This window comes from Ruditapes philippinarum, unplaced genomic scaffold (genome assembly GCF_026571515.1).
Source record: "Ruditapes philippinarum isolate M1 unplaced genomic scaffold, ASM2657151v2 ctg7123_1_1_1_1, whole genome shotgun sequence".
Classification (NCBI taxonomy): domain Eukaryota; kingdom Metazoa; phylum Mollusca; class Bivalvia; order Venerida; family Veneridae; genus Ruditapes; species Ruditapes philippinarum.
In genome coordinates this window covers 1-20,444 of record NW_026859369.1, presented here as the reverse complement: position 1 = coordinate 20,444, position 20,444 = coordinate 1, and the positions used below count along the sequence as shown (strand labels likewise).

The following is a 20,444-nucleotide window of genomic DNA, read 5'->3' as shown; positions in this document are numbered from 1 at the left end:
CAGAAGAAATTTAGAGAGAAATTACTTTAATGAATAAAAGATAAATAAAATTGTTTTAGAAATAATCAAAATCTGCCACATTCCACCTTCCTTAAAACAAACTTTTAAAACCAAGCAATGTAGTAAATTTTAAAATAATTTTATTAAATTTTCAGTCTGAGAACTAAATAAGATAACATTCACTGTACTGTATAATCTTTTAAATGCATAGCGCAATTTTGATTTCAATTAACATTTTGCAGAATTAAAAAGAAAATATATTTTTATTGTGACATTTTACATTATAAAATAAATTATACAACACAAAAGATTATGATAATTGAAGGTGCGGATATAATTGTACCAAAATATTCAATCCAATGAAAATAGGCATAATGTCAATTATCACATAGTTTTCTGCTTCTTTCTGAAAGTTTTCCCTATGGTATTTCCGTGTTTGTCAAAAAGAATTTCTTCATCTCTGCAATCGGCCTTTTCTGTCACTAGTGATGTATTCCGCTGTAACAGTTGTTGTTTCCGTTTTTCTGCTAATCGAACTCGATGGTTAGGCCGAAATGGTAATATATTCCCTGGGTCAATGTACATTTTGTTTGGTTCCATCTGTTCATAGATTGATACATCTTTCAAATTATGTTTCTGCCTCAGATGTTTCGTTGCTATATCTTTTCTCCAGTACTTTGACTTGCAACATGAACACTGGAAGGATAATTTTTCTGGAGTATGTACCGAATTCCAGTGTCTTTCAAACCCCATAAATTTAGCATAGACGGTTTTACATACGGTGACTGGACACTCAGTTGGTACTCCAGGCCAAAATGGCATTTGCACTGATTCAGGCGACTTAACATCAGCTTGGAGAAAATTCTCCATTTCTTCTTGAGGAACGCAAAGATCAAGAAATTCCATGCTGAAAGGATAACAACAAAAAAAAAAAAACAGGTGAAAGTAATTTTTGCTTTCAGTAGCTTATACCAAGGTAAAAATTGATTGATTGATTGATATTAATGTTATTTTATTGCAGAATTCTCTTAGAACTTCCATTGCCAAATATCCTGGGCTGGACAGCTTTAGTTTCCAGGATAACCCCTGCGCTATCAATAGACAAGAAAAACATATTGGCATGAAATAAAGAAAAGAATTGTACATAAATTCGATTCATTATTGTCAGTCAAGATTTTAAAAGATGTCCTTATTCGACAATGGAATGTTAATATTTAACTTTAACTAAACTCTTCTTATATTAAGAAAACATTTAATCAATTAAATCATATATCCTGGCCTGGACAATAAGATTTTCCCACAGAAAATAATTTCTAGGTCTTGTAAACATGGATAATAGCATTTAGGGCAACTTGCACATTGAATGCTGAAGACCAAAGTTTACATGTTATTGTCCATACATAATTAAATAGGTTAAATCTATTTCTGAGTAATATGGAACAGAATCATTAAGATAGTAACTTTATGAAATAAATAGCAATACAAAAGACTGTTAGTGATTCAAAGGGTTGTTCATAACACAAGCTAAGCCACAATGTTACCAATGCTTCGGATATTTGATTTTTTTATATACATATAGGAAAAAACTATAACTATAATTTCCAAATCATTACTTTTAGTTTTAAATATATATATTTTTTATCATTTATGTAGATTTTTAATTAACAATTTAGCATTTATCATAAACATTTTATTTGTTTTGTTTTAACAAACACACACTGACATGTATAAGTACAATATGTACATGTATATCCATAATTATTCATTGCGCATAATTATTATTTACAACAAAAATATAATGTTAAGTTAAATATACAATTCATTTAATTTATTTGTAATTGTATCTTTTAAAATAGGTACAAGTCTACAAATAAGTCTTTGTATAATATTTTATATTTTACATGTATAAGTTAATATTAAGAAGCTTGTACATTTGTATACCATTTTGGAAAATTAATTTCCATTTTGGATTTCTCAAGCAACAAATAAGTTTTGGGGTTTTTAATTTTAATACTTTAAATATGATCTATAGTGGAAACAAAATCATAATGCATTATTTTAACACATACATTTATCCACTATACAATAATGTTAATTTAAGTATGAAATTTTAAATGTTAACAATATTGAAACATTCTAATGAGATAAACTAAGTGCCAAAACTATGTTTTAGCAGATACAAATCAATGATTAATTAATAAACAACCTCTTAACTAGGCGAGAAAATCACCTTTGGTTTTACTTTGCGTCCCACCCTAGTGCGATATGGAGAAATGGGTATCTCACTATTTACATTATCATTTTCACTAATCCCTTCCCTTTCTTCATCAATAGAAACGGGAATGTTTGATAATGAAGTAGAGATATCCTCTTGATGAGAGTTTATCTCATTTTGAGAGGTTTGTTCAGTAAAGCATCTTTTGAGATGATCAACATGTACCACACGTTTTTTATGGAAGACTTGGTGCTCTATTTGATATGTTGTTATGGAAATTTTTTCCAATACTTTATATGGGCCTACCCAACCTAAACCTAACTTGGCATTAGCTGTTGGAGGATACCATCTCCATACTAAATCACCTGGGTCAAAAGACCTTGGTTTAAGACCTTTGCTATATGTTCGTTTCTGACGTGTAGCAGAAGTGTTAAGTTGCTCAGCAAACTTTTTGGTATGTTTTGGACATAGAATGCCTTAACCATTGTACATACTGAGATGGACAAAGACGTTCTAGGGTGTTAGGAGGGTCTTCATACATAACGTCAATAGGCATTGTGTTTTCCCTGCCAAACATAAGTAAATTAGGCGTACATTTTGTACTATCGTGCACACTTGATCTGTAAGCCATCATAATAAAAGGAAGATGGTCATCCCAATCGTTCCTGTTTTCATTTACGAACATGGCTAACATCATTTGGATGGTTCGTATGTTTCTTTCTGATAAGCCATCAGACCTATGATTATACGAAACTGTCCTTGTTTTTGTATACCTAGTAAGCGACACATTTCACTAAAAAGAATTGACTCAAACTCGGGACCTTGATCGGTGAGGACAATTGAAGGAATACCATATTTACAAATGAACTCAGCCACTAATTTGTCTGCTACTGTGAGTGCAGTATGATCCTTTAGGGCATAAGCTTCAGTGAATTTAGTGAAGTAGTCACTTATTACTACTACATAAAGATTGCCATCAGAAGTGGGAGGTAAAGGTCCTAGAATATCAAGGGCTATACGGTCTAAAGGCTGGTAAGATATGTCTTGTTGTAACTGAGACTTGCCGCAACCAGGGCCTGGCTTTCTTCTGGAGCACATTTCACATGAATTTACCCAGCGCTTAATATCACTTGTAAAGTAAGGCCAAAAAATTCTTTTTTTAATGGAAGCAATAGTTCGGTCACGACCGAGATGGCCAGATATTCTAGTGCTATGTAACTGTTGAAATACTTCAGACCTTAGTTTTTAAAGAAGAATAAAACGTAAAGATTTGTTGTCATGTTTTCGCCAAAGCAAGTTGTATATTAAGATTAAAGACTCCCAAAGACTCCATAATGTCCTAACATTTGTAGTATATTTAGCAATTTCAACTTTTGATGGCTTTTCCAGCAATTTTTTCTTAAGATTTAGTATGACACTGATATCTGAATCTTTGTTTTTGAAATTCTAAGAGCTCCACATTGGACCATTTACCAAACCAGTTTGAGTTTAAAACAGGAGGTTGGTTTTCAGTTTGACGTTGGTTTGAAACAATATCATTTAATTCAGTATTTATTGTACATGTTAATGTATGATTGTTTTCAGGGTGCAAGTCTGCGTTTTTGTAAATAGGTATAACTGTTTGAGAAGTAGATGGAAATTTTCCATTGTCTTTAGTACTACTTCCTTTCTGATTTGTGGACGTTTTCCCTGTAGAGCAAGACATCTTATGATTTTCATCCTCTTGATGTTTGTTTAAATAATTGTTCCACAGTCAGGACAACTTTCTCTTTTGCATGATTTTTACGGACTGGTATTCTTGATAATGCATCTGCATTAGCATGTAGGACACCTTTACGATATTGCACAGAAAAATCATAGGTGTCAAGTACAGCTAACCAGCGAACTAACATACCTTCCGTTCTTTGAAGTTTTTAAGCCATAACAGGAAGCATGATCAGTTCTTACTAAGAACTTTCTGCCCCAAAGATAGTGTCTAAAATGTTTCACAAAAGTTACTACTGCTAAAAGTTCTATAAAGGTTGTACAGTATTTTTGTTGCGATTGCTAAGAGATTTGCTAGCATTAGAGATCACTTTCTCCTCCCCGTTTTGTATTTGTGACAAGACACAGCCAATGCATGTATTACAAACAATCAGTATCTAAAATAAAATCCATCTTCTTCTGTGGGAAAACTTAGAATTGGAGGTTCTGTTAATTTATCTTTTAATTTGTCAAAACTTTCTTGACACTTTTGTGTCCATACAAATTTTCTTTTCTTTTCAGTCAGTTCACTGAGTGGGAAAGTAAGCTGAGAATAAGCAGGAATAACCTTCCTATAATATGAAGAAAGGCCTAAAAAGCTCTTAAATTCATTTTTATTATTTGGTGATGGCCAATTCTTAATATCATCTATCTTGTCAGGAATACAAGAAATGCCTTCCTCTGACACAAGGTGGCCCAAATATTGTATTTGTTTTTTGAAAAGGTGACATTTCTTTGGCTTAAGCTTCAAATTTGCAGCGCGAAAACGCAGGAAAACTTGCTTTAAATTTTGAAGTGTTGTATCGAAATCAGGACCAAAACAACTTATGTCGTCTAGATAACATAAACATTGTTTCCATTGCATACCTCTTAGTACCAGTTCAATCAAACGTTCAAAGGTCGCCGGGTATTTGATAAGCCAAAAGGCATGACCTTGAATTGAAAGTGACCAACATGTGTACTAAATGCTGTGAGAGGTTTTGCCGGCAGAGTCCATTCTTATTTGCCAATAGCCTGAAGCTAAATCTAGTGTGCAAAAGTATTTGGAACCTGAGAGGGTATCAGGAGCATCATTGATTTTTGGGAGAGGATAAGCATCTTTCTTTGTAACAGAGTTAAGTTTTCTGTAATCTAGACAGAACCGGGTTGAATTATCAGGTTTCTTTATAAGTACTACAGGTGCTGCCCATGCACTTGAACTTGGTTCAATTATATTCTTGTCTAACATGTTCTGTACTTCATCTTCAATTACTTGTTTTTGTGACAAAGGCACACGCCTTGGTGGTATTTTTATGGGTTTTGAGTCACCTACATCAATATGATGTTCTTACTATATCAGTTTGTGTAATATTCCGTGAATCATCTGTAAAAATGTCCTTAAATTCATAGAGAACATATCTTAACTGTTCTAATTGTTCTTTAGTTAGGTTATCAGAAGCTTCATGAAGTAAAGGTTGTAAATGACTAGGAAGCTCACAAGGCATGACGCTTGTTGTTTCCTTATTGTCAAGTTCACTTACGGAAGATACAGACTGAATGTTGCCTATAGTTAGATTCTTGTCAAATTTTGACGATTTGATTTGTTAATTTATAAGTGACACTGGTATGTTCATTGGTCAGATAAACAAAGGCTTGGGCCCTAAGGAACCCTCCTTTTTTGCATCATTAATGGGTTAAAAAATGCCTTTTGAAACCAAAAAAAATGTGGGCCCTCTATTTTGGGGGGTGAACAGTAAATTTGATTTTCTAAAATTTTTATGCGGGGGGATCCTTTTGGAAAAGTGAGTTGATGTTGTTGTTTCTTTTGGGAAAAGATTATTTTTGTGTTTTTCCAAAAAATCATTCAAGCCCTTTTTCCAAATTTCAATTTACATCAAAAATTTTTAAGGAAATTTGTCCTAACCAAAAAACGGGCAAAATATCTTCAAGGGGCCCCCACAAGGGAAAGTCAAAGGAAACAAATTTAAAATTTTTTCTAGTGGTTTTTAAAATTTAAAATTTTTTTAACCCGGCCCCCCCTTGGAATTTTAAAAAAATCAATTTCTTTTTGTTAAATTAACATTAAAACCCGTTTTTAAATTTTGTATCATTTTAAAATTCCTATTTTCCCCTTTTGAACTTTTTTTTTGGAAAATTTATGCTAAAAGGAAAGAAAAAAAAACCTTTGGTTTTTTATTTTTTGCCTTGGAACAATAATCGTTTAAAAAATGATTTTTAAAAAATAAAACGTTTAAATTGTTGGCAATGTTTAAATAAAAGTTATTTGGGCCCCTTTTCTTTTGTTTTTTCAAAGGCAAACTTTTGGGGTCAAAATCAGCCTCCCCAATTTGGTTTTTCCTTTTTCTAAACGTGGACATTTTATGGGAATGTGAATTTTTTTGGGCATTTTTAAAAATTCAAAGTTTGATCTGTCTCTGCCCATTTGATTGCTTCTATTTTCTTTAGAAAAATTTTTATTTTAAAGTTTTTAAAGGGATGCTATTCTTCTTTGGGAACATTTTTTCTTTTAAATTTAAATGGTTTTTGCAAGGGTGTGATGCCTTTCTCAAATCTTTGCTAGATCCTGAGGGAAATTTCAAAGGGGTTCCCAAAATTTTATTGGATTTATTTGCAGATAAATGTTTTTGGGGGGGCTTATTGTACAATTTACTTACGTTCAAGCTTAAAAACCATTTTTTAAATTTAAACAATTTATGTTATCTCTCCTTTGGTTTTAGTCCCGTTTCTGTTGGAAAAACTTTTACAGCTAATTTTTTGTAAAGTGTAGCCAAAATTTTAGAAGGGTGTTTCGATTTTTTTTTGTTTTCATTTCTGAAATTTACAGCGAAATGCTGTTTCCCCGTTTAGGGGGGTTAAAACTACGGTTAAGAAAATGACCAAAAAAGTAACAAATTTTTCCAAAAAGTTTTGGGTTAAGATCACTAAAAGCTTTTTTAACAGGTCCCCCATGGGGCAATACTTTGTAAGGGCTTTCAAGTTTTCAACTTGATCCCATTGATTCCAAATTGCTACTTTTTCAAAGTGAACAATATAATCTCTTCCATTCGATTGACCCCCATCAAATTTAATCAGGCCTTTTGCTTTGTTGCCTAAGACAAAACTGAGATTTCAGTTTGTAATCCTAAAGGTAGGTTTAATATGTACTGTTGAAGTTTTGCATTTGTGGCTTAAAAGGTTGCTTTTTCTGGCCCTATGAAAAGAATGTATTGCCATTCTGTGAATGAGTTTGAACTATTGATAGTATGTGTGTCATTTAATGGATGCCTTCTATGATCAACAAAATGGACTTCCATTTGCCCATTAAAGTAGGGTGCAGAAACTTGGTGTTCAGGGTTGTGTGTGAATTGGGGGGACCCCAAATGCCCCTTCTGTCCTGCTAATGTATGTTCATACTGATCTACATTGTGTGGCAGTACATCATTTTGCTAGTCATAGCACTGACTATTATTTATTTCATGATTGGGATAATGATTTTGAGATGGCCCCTGATGAAAATTTATGAAATTGTCTCTGTCATTAAAGTCTTCATTACTATAACGTTTATCAAAATACTGCCTATATGTACCACGTGTTTGCCTAGAGTTTTGATCTTGAACCCTTTGAGATAATTCTGTGAGGTTCTGACAAAACCCATTGGCATGAGAGTTAATTTGATAAGTTTGAGATGGCCCCGTGTCGTGAGAATAAAGGAAACTGTCATTGTTTGATGCTTGTTTTGAGAAAATTAAATGCTGATCACTTTGAGAATGTCCCTGTGTGTTGTACTCAGTTTGAGACGGTCCCTGTATTGGATTCTGCATGTTTACATTATCATCATGTTCTAATCTTTGTGGAAAATACCTTTGAGTAGGTTTCTTTCCATGGGGTGCCAGATCATCAAAATTTTGAGAAGATCCCCTACTTTTAGTGTGAATATCAAACTTTTGAGAAGATCCACTACTTTTATTGTATATATCAAACTTTTGAGAAGATCCCCTACTTTTATTGTATCTATCAAAATTTTGAGAAGATCCCTTCTTTTATTTTGTATATCATATTGTCTTGATGTACTTTGAAAATGTGAATTATTTTCATTGTAAAATGAAACTTCACTTATGCTCGGTGTATTTGTGCTCCTAGTTTCAGATTTTATATGTTTAGATATGAAAGAAGGTTCATGAAGGGAAGATATAGGTTCACTTTGAGTTGAAACATTTTTGAGAGTTTGTTTCGGTTTATTGAACATAACTATTTCGTTATCAAAACAACTTGCGTGTAGTGGCGAAGTCACATGACTTTCCTTGAATGAAATCTTTTTGTTTTTATCTTCTAAAGGTATCCACCAAGAATGTGGTGGCGTTGTCATTTTCCTAGACAATTTTGAATTTTGTTTTTTCATCCCGGACGAGACCCCAAAATATAGCAGGTTTACTAAGCTTGCAAACCCGGGTTAACTATAAACTTTAAGGTTTCAATCAAACAAAGATCATTCACAATTTAGATGAATTTACATTTCTCAAATATCGTTATTCTAGTTTATAACATTTCAAAATCTACTACAATATATACGTTGGTCATAATTTACAGTTTAATATGAAAGCAAAGTTAATTTAAGTTATTTAAGTTCTTATTTAACTAAATGGAAAACACTCCTGAGAAAATATAATAAAAATAGATTTCTTATTCAAAAATGAAACAAAAATAACCCTACAAGCCACGCGGAAATCTCCTGGACATATTACTTGGGCTTGGGCTTAAGGCCTTATAATATTCAAAGAAGACCCTCCAAAGTTATACAAACTGGAATTTTCAACGATATTGGTCGGATGGTTTTTCAACAGTTGACACGAGAAAATGATGCGTTTTTTACGAAATTTCTTAAGACTTTATAAAAATAAAGAATAAATCGCAAGTCCGAATAGCAACTTTAGAACGTGGAGTAATTGGCGATTTGTTTATTCTGTATGTACATTTCGGGAAAAACATCATGTTCACGACATTACCGTTCAAAAACCATTTGATTAATTCCGTTACAAATTTGATTTTGTACAACTATGGAGGGTCTTCTTTACATGTTTAAAGTACTAAAACCCTAACCCAAGGAACATGTCCTGGAGATTTCCTCGTGGCTTGGTCATTTTTTGCAGCACCGGCGATTTGTTCTTTCTCTATGCAAATTCGGGAGAAAAACCATCGTTTTCACGAGCCTACCGTTTAAAAACCATTTGACTAATTCCAATGCAAATTCAATTTTGTACAGCTTCAGAGGGTCTTCTTTCACATACAAAAGCCTTAAGCCCTAACCCAAGCAATATGTCCAGGAGATTTCCGCATGGCTTGGTCATTTTTGTGCAGCACAGGCGATTTGTTCTTTCTCTTTGTAAATTTCGAGAAAAACATCATTTTCAAGAGACTACCGTGAAAAAACCATTTGACCAATTCCAATGCAAATTCGATTTTGTACAACCTTCGAGGGTTTTCTTTGCACAAACAAAGGCCTAATGCACTAACCCAAATAATATGTCCAGGAGATTTCCGCGTGTCTTGCTCATTTTTTTTGCACCGGCGATTTTTTCTTTCTCTATATAAATTTCGAGAAAATCATCATATTTACGAGCCTACCGTTTAAACACCATCTGACCAATTCCAATACAAATTCAATTTTGTAAAACTTAAGAGGGTCTTCTTTGCACAAACAAAGGCTTAAAGTCCTAACCCAAGCAATATTTTTAGGAGATTTCCGCGTGCACAGGCGATTTGTTCTTTCTCTATGCAAATTCGGGGAAAAAAACATCGTTTTCACGAGCCTACGGTTTAAAAACCATTTGACCAATTCTAATGCAAATTCAATTTTGTACACTTTAAGAGGGTCTTACAAAGGCATGAAGTCCAAAACAAAGCGATATTTCCAGGAGATTTCCTCGTGGCTTGGTCATTTTTTGCACCGGCGATTTGTTCTTTCTCTGTAAATTTCGGAAAAAACATCATTTTCACGAGCGTATCGTTTAAAAACCATTTGACCAATTCCAATGCAAATTTGATTTTGTACAACCTAAGAGGGTCTTCTTTGCACATACAAAAGCCTTAAGCCCTAACCCAAGCAATATGTCCAGGAGATTTCCGCATGTCTTGGTCAGTTTTTTGCAGCACAGGCGATTTTTTCTTTCTCTATGAAAATTTCGGGAAAAAACATCATTTTCACGAGGCTACCGTAAAAAAAACGATTTGACCAATTTAAATGCAAATTCAATTTTGTACATCTTAAGAGGGTTTGCTTTGCACATTCAAAAGCCTAAAGCCCTCATCCAAGCAATATTTCATGGCTACGTCATTTATGCACCGTCGATTTGTTCTTTCTCTATGTAAATTTCGGAAAATACATCATGTTCACGACCTTACCGTTCAAAAACCATTTGATTAATTCCTGTACAAATTTGATTTTGTACAAGAATGGAGGGTCTACTTTAGATGTTTAAAGTATTAAAACTCTAACCCAAGGAACATGTCCTTGAGATTTCCGCATGGCTAGGTCATTTTCCGACGATTTGCTCTTTCTGTATATAAAGTGTATAAATTTTTCAGAAAAAAATCATTATTTCGAGCCAACTGTTCATACAGTGATCTTCCAACTTCATATACATGTAAATCAGTGCTGGTGTGTGTGACAAAAACCTGCTTGAGAGACCTCGATCTTGCAGGAATTGATCTCATGTACAGTTAGCCGTTACAAAATGAACGCTACATACTTGAAAAAAAGAAAAGAAAAAAGATTGTATTAGTTAAGAGGCACTTCATCACTTCTATATAAGGCTTAAAGACATAGAGATTTAACTCGAGGAAAATAAGAGCAATTACTCCACGTTCTAAAGTAGCTATTCGGACCTGCGATTTATTCTTTATTTATATAAAGTCTTAAGAAATTTCGTAAAAAACGCATCATTTTCTCGTGTCAACTGTTGAAAAACCATTCGACCAATATCGTTGAAGATTCCAGTTTGTACAACTTTGGATGGTCTTCTTTGAATATTATAAGGCCTAAAGCCCTAACCCAAGTAATATGTCCAGGAGATGTCCGCGTGGCTTGGTTAGTCATTTCGTCATGTTGGCGCAAAAGGTACTGTAACTTACATTTTAAAAAATGTTCAGGAGAAGCAAAAAACTATTTTTCTAATATCCATTAAACAATATATTTTAATTTGAATTGATTTTATACATATTTAAATTTTTCTGTTAGAATGGTATATTAACAGATAAAGTTTAAAATATTGCTTTAAAGATATTTGATGTTATATTTCACTTACATGACTTTTTGCGCTGACATTTTTATGTGCAATAAGTCATGTAAGTGTAGTTACACAAGTTTTTGCACCCAAATTTTTTGAATTCTTGAGATGGAAATGAATGTAAAATGTTGTTTTTTTTGCTTTCAACTCAATTTTTCTTTTTTTAAAGTTCAATTCATAAATATAATTGAGAGACAAGTAAAGAGCAATTGTTTTTTTTAAATTTAATGTACATGTAACATTGTAACAGTAACTGCAAAAATGTAAAACTTTGATTATTATACATAAAATAACAGAACTATAACAGGACTATGCTTAATTGCTATCATTATTGTTTAAATTACAACATACAACATAACAACAGTACCAAATCTTTATCATTGTCTTCAAATGATAATACTATTTCTACTCAATTTAAGAGTAGTCTGAGTCGAGCTACAGCTTTTGCCATCAAAATCAGAAAATGAATAATCAGTAAACAGTGTAGATCGTGGAAAACTAAACAACTATAACTTGACAATTTACAGTCTAGGCAATAGTGATGCTTACTGCAACATCTGGAATGAGTCTTTGGCAAATCGTGGTTCGAATGAAGTTTCCTCTTGTGTGTTTGATTTTTTCAAAAAAATGGCAGCCAAAGGTGTCAAATCTGTTACTGCTTCAGTTAGGACTTTAGGCCTTTGTTTGGTCAAAGAAGACCCTCTTACGTTGTACAAAATTGAATTTGAATTGGAATTGGTCAAATGGTGTTTAAATGGTAGGCTCGTAAATATGATGATTTTCTCGAAATATGACCAATCCACGCGGAAATCCCCTGGAAATATTGCTTGAGTCAGGACTTTAGGCCTTTGTTTGCGCAAAGAAGACCCTCTTACGTTGTACAAAGGTAGGCTCGTGAAATTGATGTTTTTTTCCGAAATTTACAGAGAAAGAACAAATCGCCGGTGCAAAAAATGACCAAGCCACGAGGAAATCTCCTGGAAATATCGCTTTGTTTAGGACTTTAAGCCTTTCTCAGACCCTCTTAAGTTGTACAAAATTGAATTTGCATTGGAATTGGTCAAATGGTTTTTAAACGGTAGGCTCGTAAAAACGATGGTTTTTTCCAGAATTTGCATAGAGAAAGAACAAATCGCCTGTGCTGCAAAAAATAACCAATCCACGCGGAAATCTCCTGGAAATATTGCTTGAGTTAGGACTTTAGGCCTTTGTTTGTGCAAAGAAGACCCTCTTACGATGTACAAAATTGAATTTGTATTGGAATTGGTCGAATGGTGTTTAAACGGTAGGCTCGTAAATATGATGATTTTCTCGAAATTTATATAGAGAAAGAACAAATTGCCGGTGCAAAAAAATGACCAAGCCACGCAGAAATCTCCTGGACATAATTTTTAGGTTAGGGCATTAGGCCTTTGTATGTGCAGAAGACCCTCGAATGTTGTACACAATTGAATTTGCATTGGAATTGGTCAAATGTTTTTCACGGTAAGCTCGTGAAAATGATGTTTTTCCCGAAATTTACATAGAGAAAGAACAAATCGCCTGTGCTGCAAAAAAATGACCAAGCCATGCGGAAATCTCCTGGATATATTGCTTGGGTTAGGGCTTTAGGCCTTATAATTTTCAAAGAAGACCCTCCAAAGTTGTACAAACTTTAATCTTCAATGATATTGGTCGAATGCTTTTTCAACAGTTGACACGAGAAAATGATGCGTTTTTTTTACGAAATTTCTTAAGACTTTATAAAAATAAAGAATAAATCGCAGGTCCGAATAGCGACTTTAGAACGTGGAGTAATTGCTCTTTTTTTTTCTTCTAGTTAAATCTCTATGTCATTAAGCCTTATATAGAAGTGATGGAAAGCCGCTTAACTAATACCCTTTTTTCAAGTATGTAGAGTTCATTTTGTAACGGCTAACTGTATATGAGATCAATCCCTGCAAGATCGAGGTCTCTCAAGCAGATTTTTGTCAAACACACCAACACTGATTTACATTTATATGAAGTTGGAAGATCACTGTATGAACAGTTGGCACGAAATAATGATTTTTTTTCTCAAAAGCGATGCGGAAATTTCCTGGACATGTTCGTTGGGTTAGGGTTTTAATACTTTAAACATGTAAAGAAGACCCTCCATAGTTGTACAAAATCAAATTTGTAGCGGAATTTATCAAATGGTTTTTGAACAGTAAGGTCGTGAACATGATGTTTTTCCCGAAATTTACATAGAGAAAGAACAAATCGCCGGTGCATAAATGACGTAGCCATGCGGAAATCTCCTGGAAATATTGCTTGGATGAGGGCTTTAGGCCTTTGAAAGTGCAAAGAAACCCTCTTAAGTTGTACAAAATTGAATTTGCATTTAAATTGGTCAAATCGTTTTTAAACGGTAGGCTCGTGAAAATGATGTTTTTTTCCCGAAATTTACATAGAGAAGGAACAAATCGCCTGTGCTGCAAAAAAATGACCAAGCCATGCGGAAATCTCCTGGACATATTGCTTGGGTTAGGGCTTAAGACTTTTGTGTGTGCAAAGAAAACCCTCTTAAGTTGTACAAAATCGAATTTGCATTGGAATTGGTCAAATGGTTTTTAAACGGTAGGCTCGTGAAAATGATGTTTTTTTCCGAAATTTACAGAGAGAACAAATCGCAGGTGCAAAAAATGACCATGCCATGAGGAAATATCCTGGAAATATCGCTTTGTTTAGGACTTTAGGCCTTTGTAAGAACCTCGTAAGTTGTTCAAAATTGAAATTGCATTGGAATTGGTCAAATGTTTTTTAACGGTATGCTCGTGAAAATGATGTTTTTTTTCTGAAATTTACATAGAGAAAGAACAAATCGCCGGTGCAAAAAATGACCAAGCCACGCGAAAACTCGTGACCACGACATAGTATCTCGTTCCCACGACTTATTTATCTCGTCCCACGACTTTATTATCTCGTGGCAACGACTAAATTACCCTTGGCCACGACATAGTATCTCGTTCCCACGAAATAACTATCTCGTGGCAACGACTAAGTAACTAATGGCCTTGACATAGTATCTCGTTCCCATGACTAAACTTTCTCGTGGCCACGACTTAGTTACTCGTGGCCATGGCATAGTATCTCGTTCCCACTATTTAATTAACTCGTGTCCACGATTTAGTAATTCGTGGCCACGTGACAGAGTATCTCGTTCCAACGACTTCACTATATCGTGGCCACTACTTACCTACTCGTGGCCATGACATAATAACTTATCCTAAGACTTAATTATCTCGTGCCCACGACTTAGTAACTCCTGGCCACGACATAGTATCTAGTTCCCACGACTTTACTATTTCGTGACATTACTTAGTTACATGTACTCGTGACCACGATATAGTATATCGTGGCCACGACATAGTATCTCGTTGCCCAAAGTTCATTATCTCGTGTCATCACTTAGTTACTCGTGGCCACGACTTAGTAACTCTTGGCCACGACATAGTATCTCGTTCCCACGACTTATCTATTTCTTTGCCACCTCTAAGTTACTCGTGGCCAAGACATAGTATCTCACTCCCACGATAATTATCTCGTGCCCACGATTTAGTTACTCGTGGCCACGAAAAAGTACCTCGTTCCCACGACTTTACATTACATACTATCTCGTTCCCACAAGTTATTTATCTCGTTCCAACGACTTATTAACTCGTGGTCTTGACATAGTTTCTCCTTCCCACGACTAAACTATCTCGTGGACACGACATAGTTACTCGTGGCCACGACAGATTATCTCGTTCCCACGACTAAACTGACTCGTGGCCACTACTTAGTAACTCGTGGCCATGAGTAGTTACTCATGGCAACGACATAGTTTTTCGTGCGCACGAGATAAATAAAACACACACATGTCACCTTTGTGCCACCGTACATGTTAGTAAATGACATGTTTTCAAACTTGCCTTTACGGTTAAAATATAAAAAGAGAGCATTTGGTTATAATGCGATGGCTTAATACTACAAACCCGTATGTCATTTTTTGTCATTTTTAGAAAATCGCATTCGAAAGTTTGAACTGTAATAATCTTTTAATGATAAACCGTATAAAGCTAAAATTTTCAGTGAATTTAGGAATCTGTATGACTCAATCAAACCAAGTCTGCAATTTTTATGTAATTTTGTTGTGATTAATGCTTCCGAGGGATCACTTTGTTTCCAGAATTTTGTACTTCACAACAGCAGGTGTCAAGTGCTGTGTGGCAGCTGTAAAAGGTTGCCCCGTACTTCACTTCAGTGTTGTTATATTTTCTGGTCCTTCGGGATCATTGATGCTAGGACTATTAAGTGTTGAGAATTGAGTACCGCTCAAGCCGGTGCTAGGGGCGTGAGGGATGTTGCACTTATTCATTATCTCTCATGTACAGACTCAATCAAACCGAGTCTGCAATTCTTATGTAATTTTGTTGTGATTAATGCTTCCGAGGGATCACTTTGTTTCCAGAATGTTGTACTTCACAACAGCAGGTGTCAAGTTCTGTGTGGCAGCTGTAAAAAGTTGCCCCGTACTTCACTTCAGTGTTGTTATATTTTCTGGTCCTTCGGGATCATTGATGCCAGCACTATTAAGTGTTGAGAATTGAGTACCGCTCAAGCCGGTGCTAGGGGGCGTGAGGGATGTTGCACTTATTCATTATCTCTCATTTACAGACTCAATCAAACCGAGTCTGCAATTCTTATGTTATTTTGTTGTGATTTATGCTTCCGAGGGATCACTTTGTTTCCAGAATTTTATACATATATACCAAATTTTATTTCTGTGCATACAATTTTAAAGCTAAAATCTTTCATAATAAATAAACGCATACATGTTCTTAATTCTAAAACCCCATTCGAAAGATACTGGGTTGTTGGCAAAACATTCAGGTCATTTCTATATATTTAAAGCAACATAAGGGGTTTTAAGCAAAATTGACTAAGTGTAATAATTTTTTCGGCTAGCAACATTTCAAGTAAAAAATATCATTAACTTCTCCTACTGTGTAAAATATTACACGTCTGTTTGAAAATCAATGCTACTATCAAATGATATCTACATCAATTTTTCAAAAGTATGCACTTGTTATGTTACATGTTTATCAACCGTGGGTATCCGAAGATGCATTTCTGTCACATACCTATGTTGCTATAACATACTATATATCAAGTAGATGCTTTTCGTGCTTTAGAAAACAGCGTTGAATCTGAAACAATTTGTCCTGATAGCATCTAGATGTAAACAAGGTGGTATTTTGTCTTCCATTCAAGAATATCTTATAACTGTAACTTCATGGATTATCAAAATGCAAATGGAAAAAAGGGTTCAGCTATAGAGCCAATGAGTACCCCTTCAAAAAGTGTAAAAACTTTAAAATAATAAGCTTCTGGGAACCAAAAAAAATAGTACTCATCGAGGCTGTCCGAAATGGTAATTATCCGAATAAATGTAGTATTTACATATTTATCTATTCAAGACATTTACTATATAATTCAAAATGATGCTAGAGCTATAAAAACTAAATCATCATACACTTATGTATTTTTATATAAAAAAGGTATTAAAACAAAATTGTAATGAAATAGTCTGTCAAGCAATCTTAGGAGGCTCGTTAAATGATATATAGCTACAAATGAGCCGCGTCACGACAAAACCAACGTAATGGGTTTGCGACCAGCATGGATCCAGACCAGCCTGCGCATCCGCGCTGTCTGATCAGGATCCATGCTGTTCGCTATCAGTTTCTCTACTTGTAATAGGGTTGGAAAGCGAACAGCATGGATCCTGATCAGACTGCGCGGATGCGCAGGCTGGTCTGGATCCATGCTGGTCGCAAACCCATTATGTTGGTTTTGTCGTGACGCGGCTCAAATTACAATTAAGACAAGACCAAATGCCCAATATCTCTTTTTCGCTTGACTAAATATTGATTTACAAAATATTGAGAATGTGACTGTGTTGGTAAAAGTATGTATAAAGTACTGTAGTGTGCAATAACCGTAAAAAACCCGAAGGCATATTTCCAGTAGAGCCCATGGACATATACTTACTAGAAGGTTAAAAAATCGTAACTCTAATGTGAAGCATGCATATTATTACGATGCTGTCCGGTAATCTTGCGCACCTAAACACTTATCGGCTTACTTACTACAATTCAAATAAATACAAAAAAATCAAAATTATTTTCCTATTTGCAAAAATCTTAAAGACATATAATGACGCAAATATTTTTTGGAAATAACTCAATTAACTGCAGAATTGCAACAATGTAAACACTTACCACCATGTTTAATCCCAACATTCAATTGTCCGGTGATCTTGCGCATGTATTATGAATGACGTAACGGTAGCTTGTTTTAAAGTATGATTGTCCCAGTAGTACTATAAATATTAATTTTGTGATCCATTAATGAAACTAATACTATAAACTTTATGAATCAAAATTGTCAAAATTAAAAAGGGTTGTTATTAACTGTTCAAGTTAAAAACTAAATATAAGCTCTGGGAAACCTAAAAAATAGTACTATCAGCTTCAAATGGTAATTCATCGTAAATTAATTTACAGATTAACTATTCAGACATTACATAACCACATATTAACATAAAATAAATCATCTCCCTAGATTTTTTATTCAAAGTATAAAAAAATTTGAAAAAGCGGCCGGAGGTCTTTGATTTGCTACAAATGGCCGCGAATCGAGAAAACAACCAACTTTATTTGCAACCAAACAAGGATAAGTACAGCTTTTATCCGGCTGTACTGTTCAATCATGCTGTTGACTATCAGTTTTCTCTATTGTAATGAGCGTAAAGGAACTGCATTGATCATGACAGAAATGCGCGGAAATAGTCAGGTGGCTGGTTCCATGCTGTCGAAAATAATTTAGGTTGTCGGAATCAAATTAAAAATTATTGACACAGAATATTTTTTTACCTTACTAATATTGTTTACAAAAAATTAAAGTGCACTTTTGGTGAAAATTTATAGACTAGGCAATAACAAAAACCAAACGAAAGGAAATTTCCAGAGTGGCAAGATTACTAGACGGTAAAATCAACCTGGAAGCATGAATATTAAAAGGTGAAATTAGAAAAATGATAATATAGCCACTTACCACTAAACGTTGACGGAAAAGTCTGTTAATGTCATCACAAATTGAAAACTTAGAATCCTCTCTTCTTATCACGTAATTAATTTACAAGAAATAATTAACAAAATAGAATTAACACCACATTCCTCATATGATTTTCTTGCAATTTCAATGCACAATTTGAGCCGCGTCATGACGAAACCAACATAGTGGGTTTGAAACCAGCATGGATCCAGACCAGCCTGCGTTTCCGCGCAGTCTGATCAGGATCTCTGCTGTTCGCTATCAGTTTCTCTACTTGAAATTGGGTTTGTAAGCGCAGGCTGGTCTGGATCCATGCTGGTCGCAAACCCATTATGTTGGTTTTGTCATGACGCGGCTCATTTGTTTGACCCAGTAACACTGATATTTACACAAAACGCGTGTCACTGACAGCTGAAACTAACCAATCAAAAATCACATCAATTAGATAATTGACAAAAATAGATTATTAAATCATCAAATCAATACACATTTTGACAGATTAAAAAGTTCTTATCTTTCTTTCTTTTTATCTTTTTTCTTTCTTTTTCGTGTCATTTTTTGTTTTGTTTTTTTTCTTTTTCGTTTTCTTTGTATTACATTGGGTCATTATTTATACGCCTACAATCATTTTAACATCGAATATATGCATCACATGTTCACGCGATTGTGTATTATTATTTATTATAATAAATGTATTTGTCTCATGTTTTGTATTGAAAATATGCAAACTGGGATATATATCCAATGCAACAATATACAATACAACTTAAAAAAAACTAAATAAACAATAGAAAACAACAAAAACATGAACAACTTTGGAAACTAGAAGTTGTCATATAGATAATAAACTGTACAGTATGTTAATTTTAATATTACTTTTACTTTATTGATAGAAAAAAAATGAAGACCAATATGTAGACAACTAGAAATATTAATTATTAGTTCCTAACCGTTCTAATTTTTAAAACATTTGTTCAGGCTCGGGTACCAAGAAGAACTTTCATAATCCAAGTGACACTGTATTAGTGCTGAGCATAAATATTTTCTAGTCTTAAAATCTAAAACATTTGCTAGCCTATACAAATATTCTAACTAAATAGCGGCTAGCCTTGACATAATGATAAGGCCTACAGAAATAAAGTGTGTGATATCTGATGTTACACACGCGTGCACGCGCGCGCACGAACACGCACACGCACACGCACGCGCACGCGCGCACACACACACACACAATCAACAACAAAAACCCGCAGTATATTAACTTATTGACGCATAGCGAAATATATTTTTTAAATATAATTGTTTTACGTTGCATAATGGATGAAAATGAAGTGTCAAATAATAATTTGAAATAACATAGAGTATCGGTATAAATAATTAATTTTCAATTAGGGGCCCATTATATCAAAATCATTTATTAGCCCAGAAAGTAGAAAATAACTAGTGTTAAAATGTATTTACATAATACTATGTTTTCACTATTGTATGGCATGTCTTGGAATATTACCTCCACAACAACATGCAAAATGCATGTCATGATTATATCATCTTGTTTCTTAATATATAAGTAATGATATGTAATAATAGCGAAGAAAATAATCTGTATGGGCAAGGCTGAATTAAATTCCGGCATTATGCATTGCTGCCAAATTCTAATCACACCAATGTCTCCTCGTTTACGGATATTTTTCGTCTCTCAGCATCATTATTATGTCAAATAGCTCTTTCACAATTTTTTGTATCTTCCTTTATATAAAAGATAAACATAGATAAACATTTCATTACACGAAATGTTTAAAAAAATAGTTATGTTATAATGGACATGGCTCATATATATGTATCGCATGTCAATTTTATATGTCTTATTTTTCGAACATGCCTTTTTCTGTAAAAGACAACAATTTTAATTCTGAAATAATAGACTGCTGTTGCGATTAAATCCCCGAAGTCTCCATTATTTGTAGTGTTGAAGACTCGGACATTATAAACAAGACATATGTAAGAGAATAAAACCACACTATGCAATAAAGCGCAGTACAACAATAAATATATCAGCATTACATAAATGTTAAAACCACCGAATATTGTTAATATGGACGGTTAAT

The 20,444-nt window shown here is 34.0% G+C and overlaps 1 protein-coding gene across 1 annotated transcript; it reads right to left on the bottom strand.

The window, feature by feature from the left end:
- Positions 1-206: 206 nt before the first annotated feature.
- On the bottom strand, positions 207-18,465 carry LOC132756252 (uncharacterized). Its single transcript, XM_060747271.1, has 2 exons — positions 18,340-18,465; positions 207-907 (listed from the first exon to the last, which is right to left on the bottom strand). The coding sequence occupies exon 2, from the start codon at positions 904-906 to the stop codon at positions 385-387; it is 522 nt and encodes a 173-aa protein (XP_060603254.1). The 5' UTR covers position 907; positions 18,340-18,465; the 3' UTR covers positions 207-384.
- Between the last annotated feature and the right edge of the window lie 1,979 nt (positions 18,466-20,444).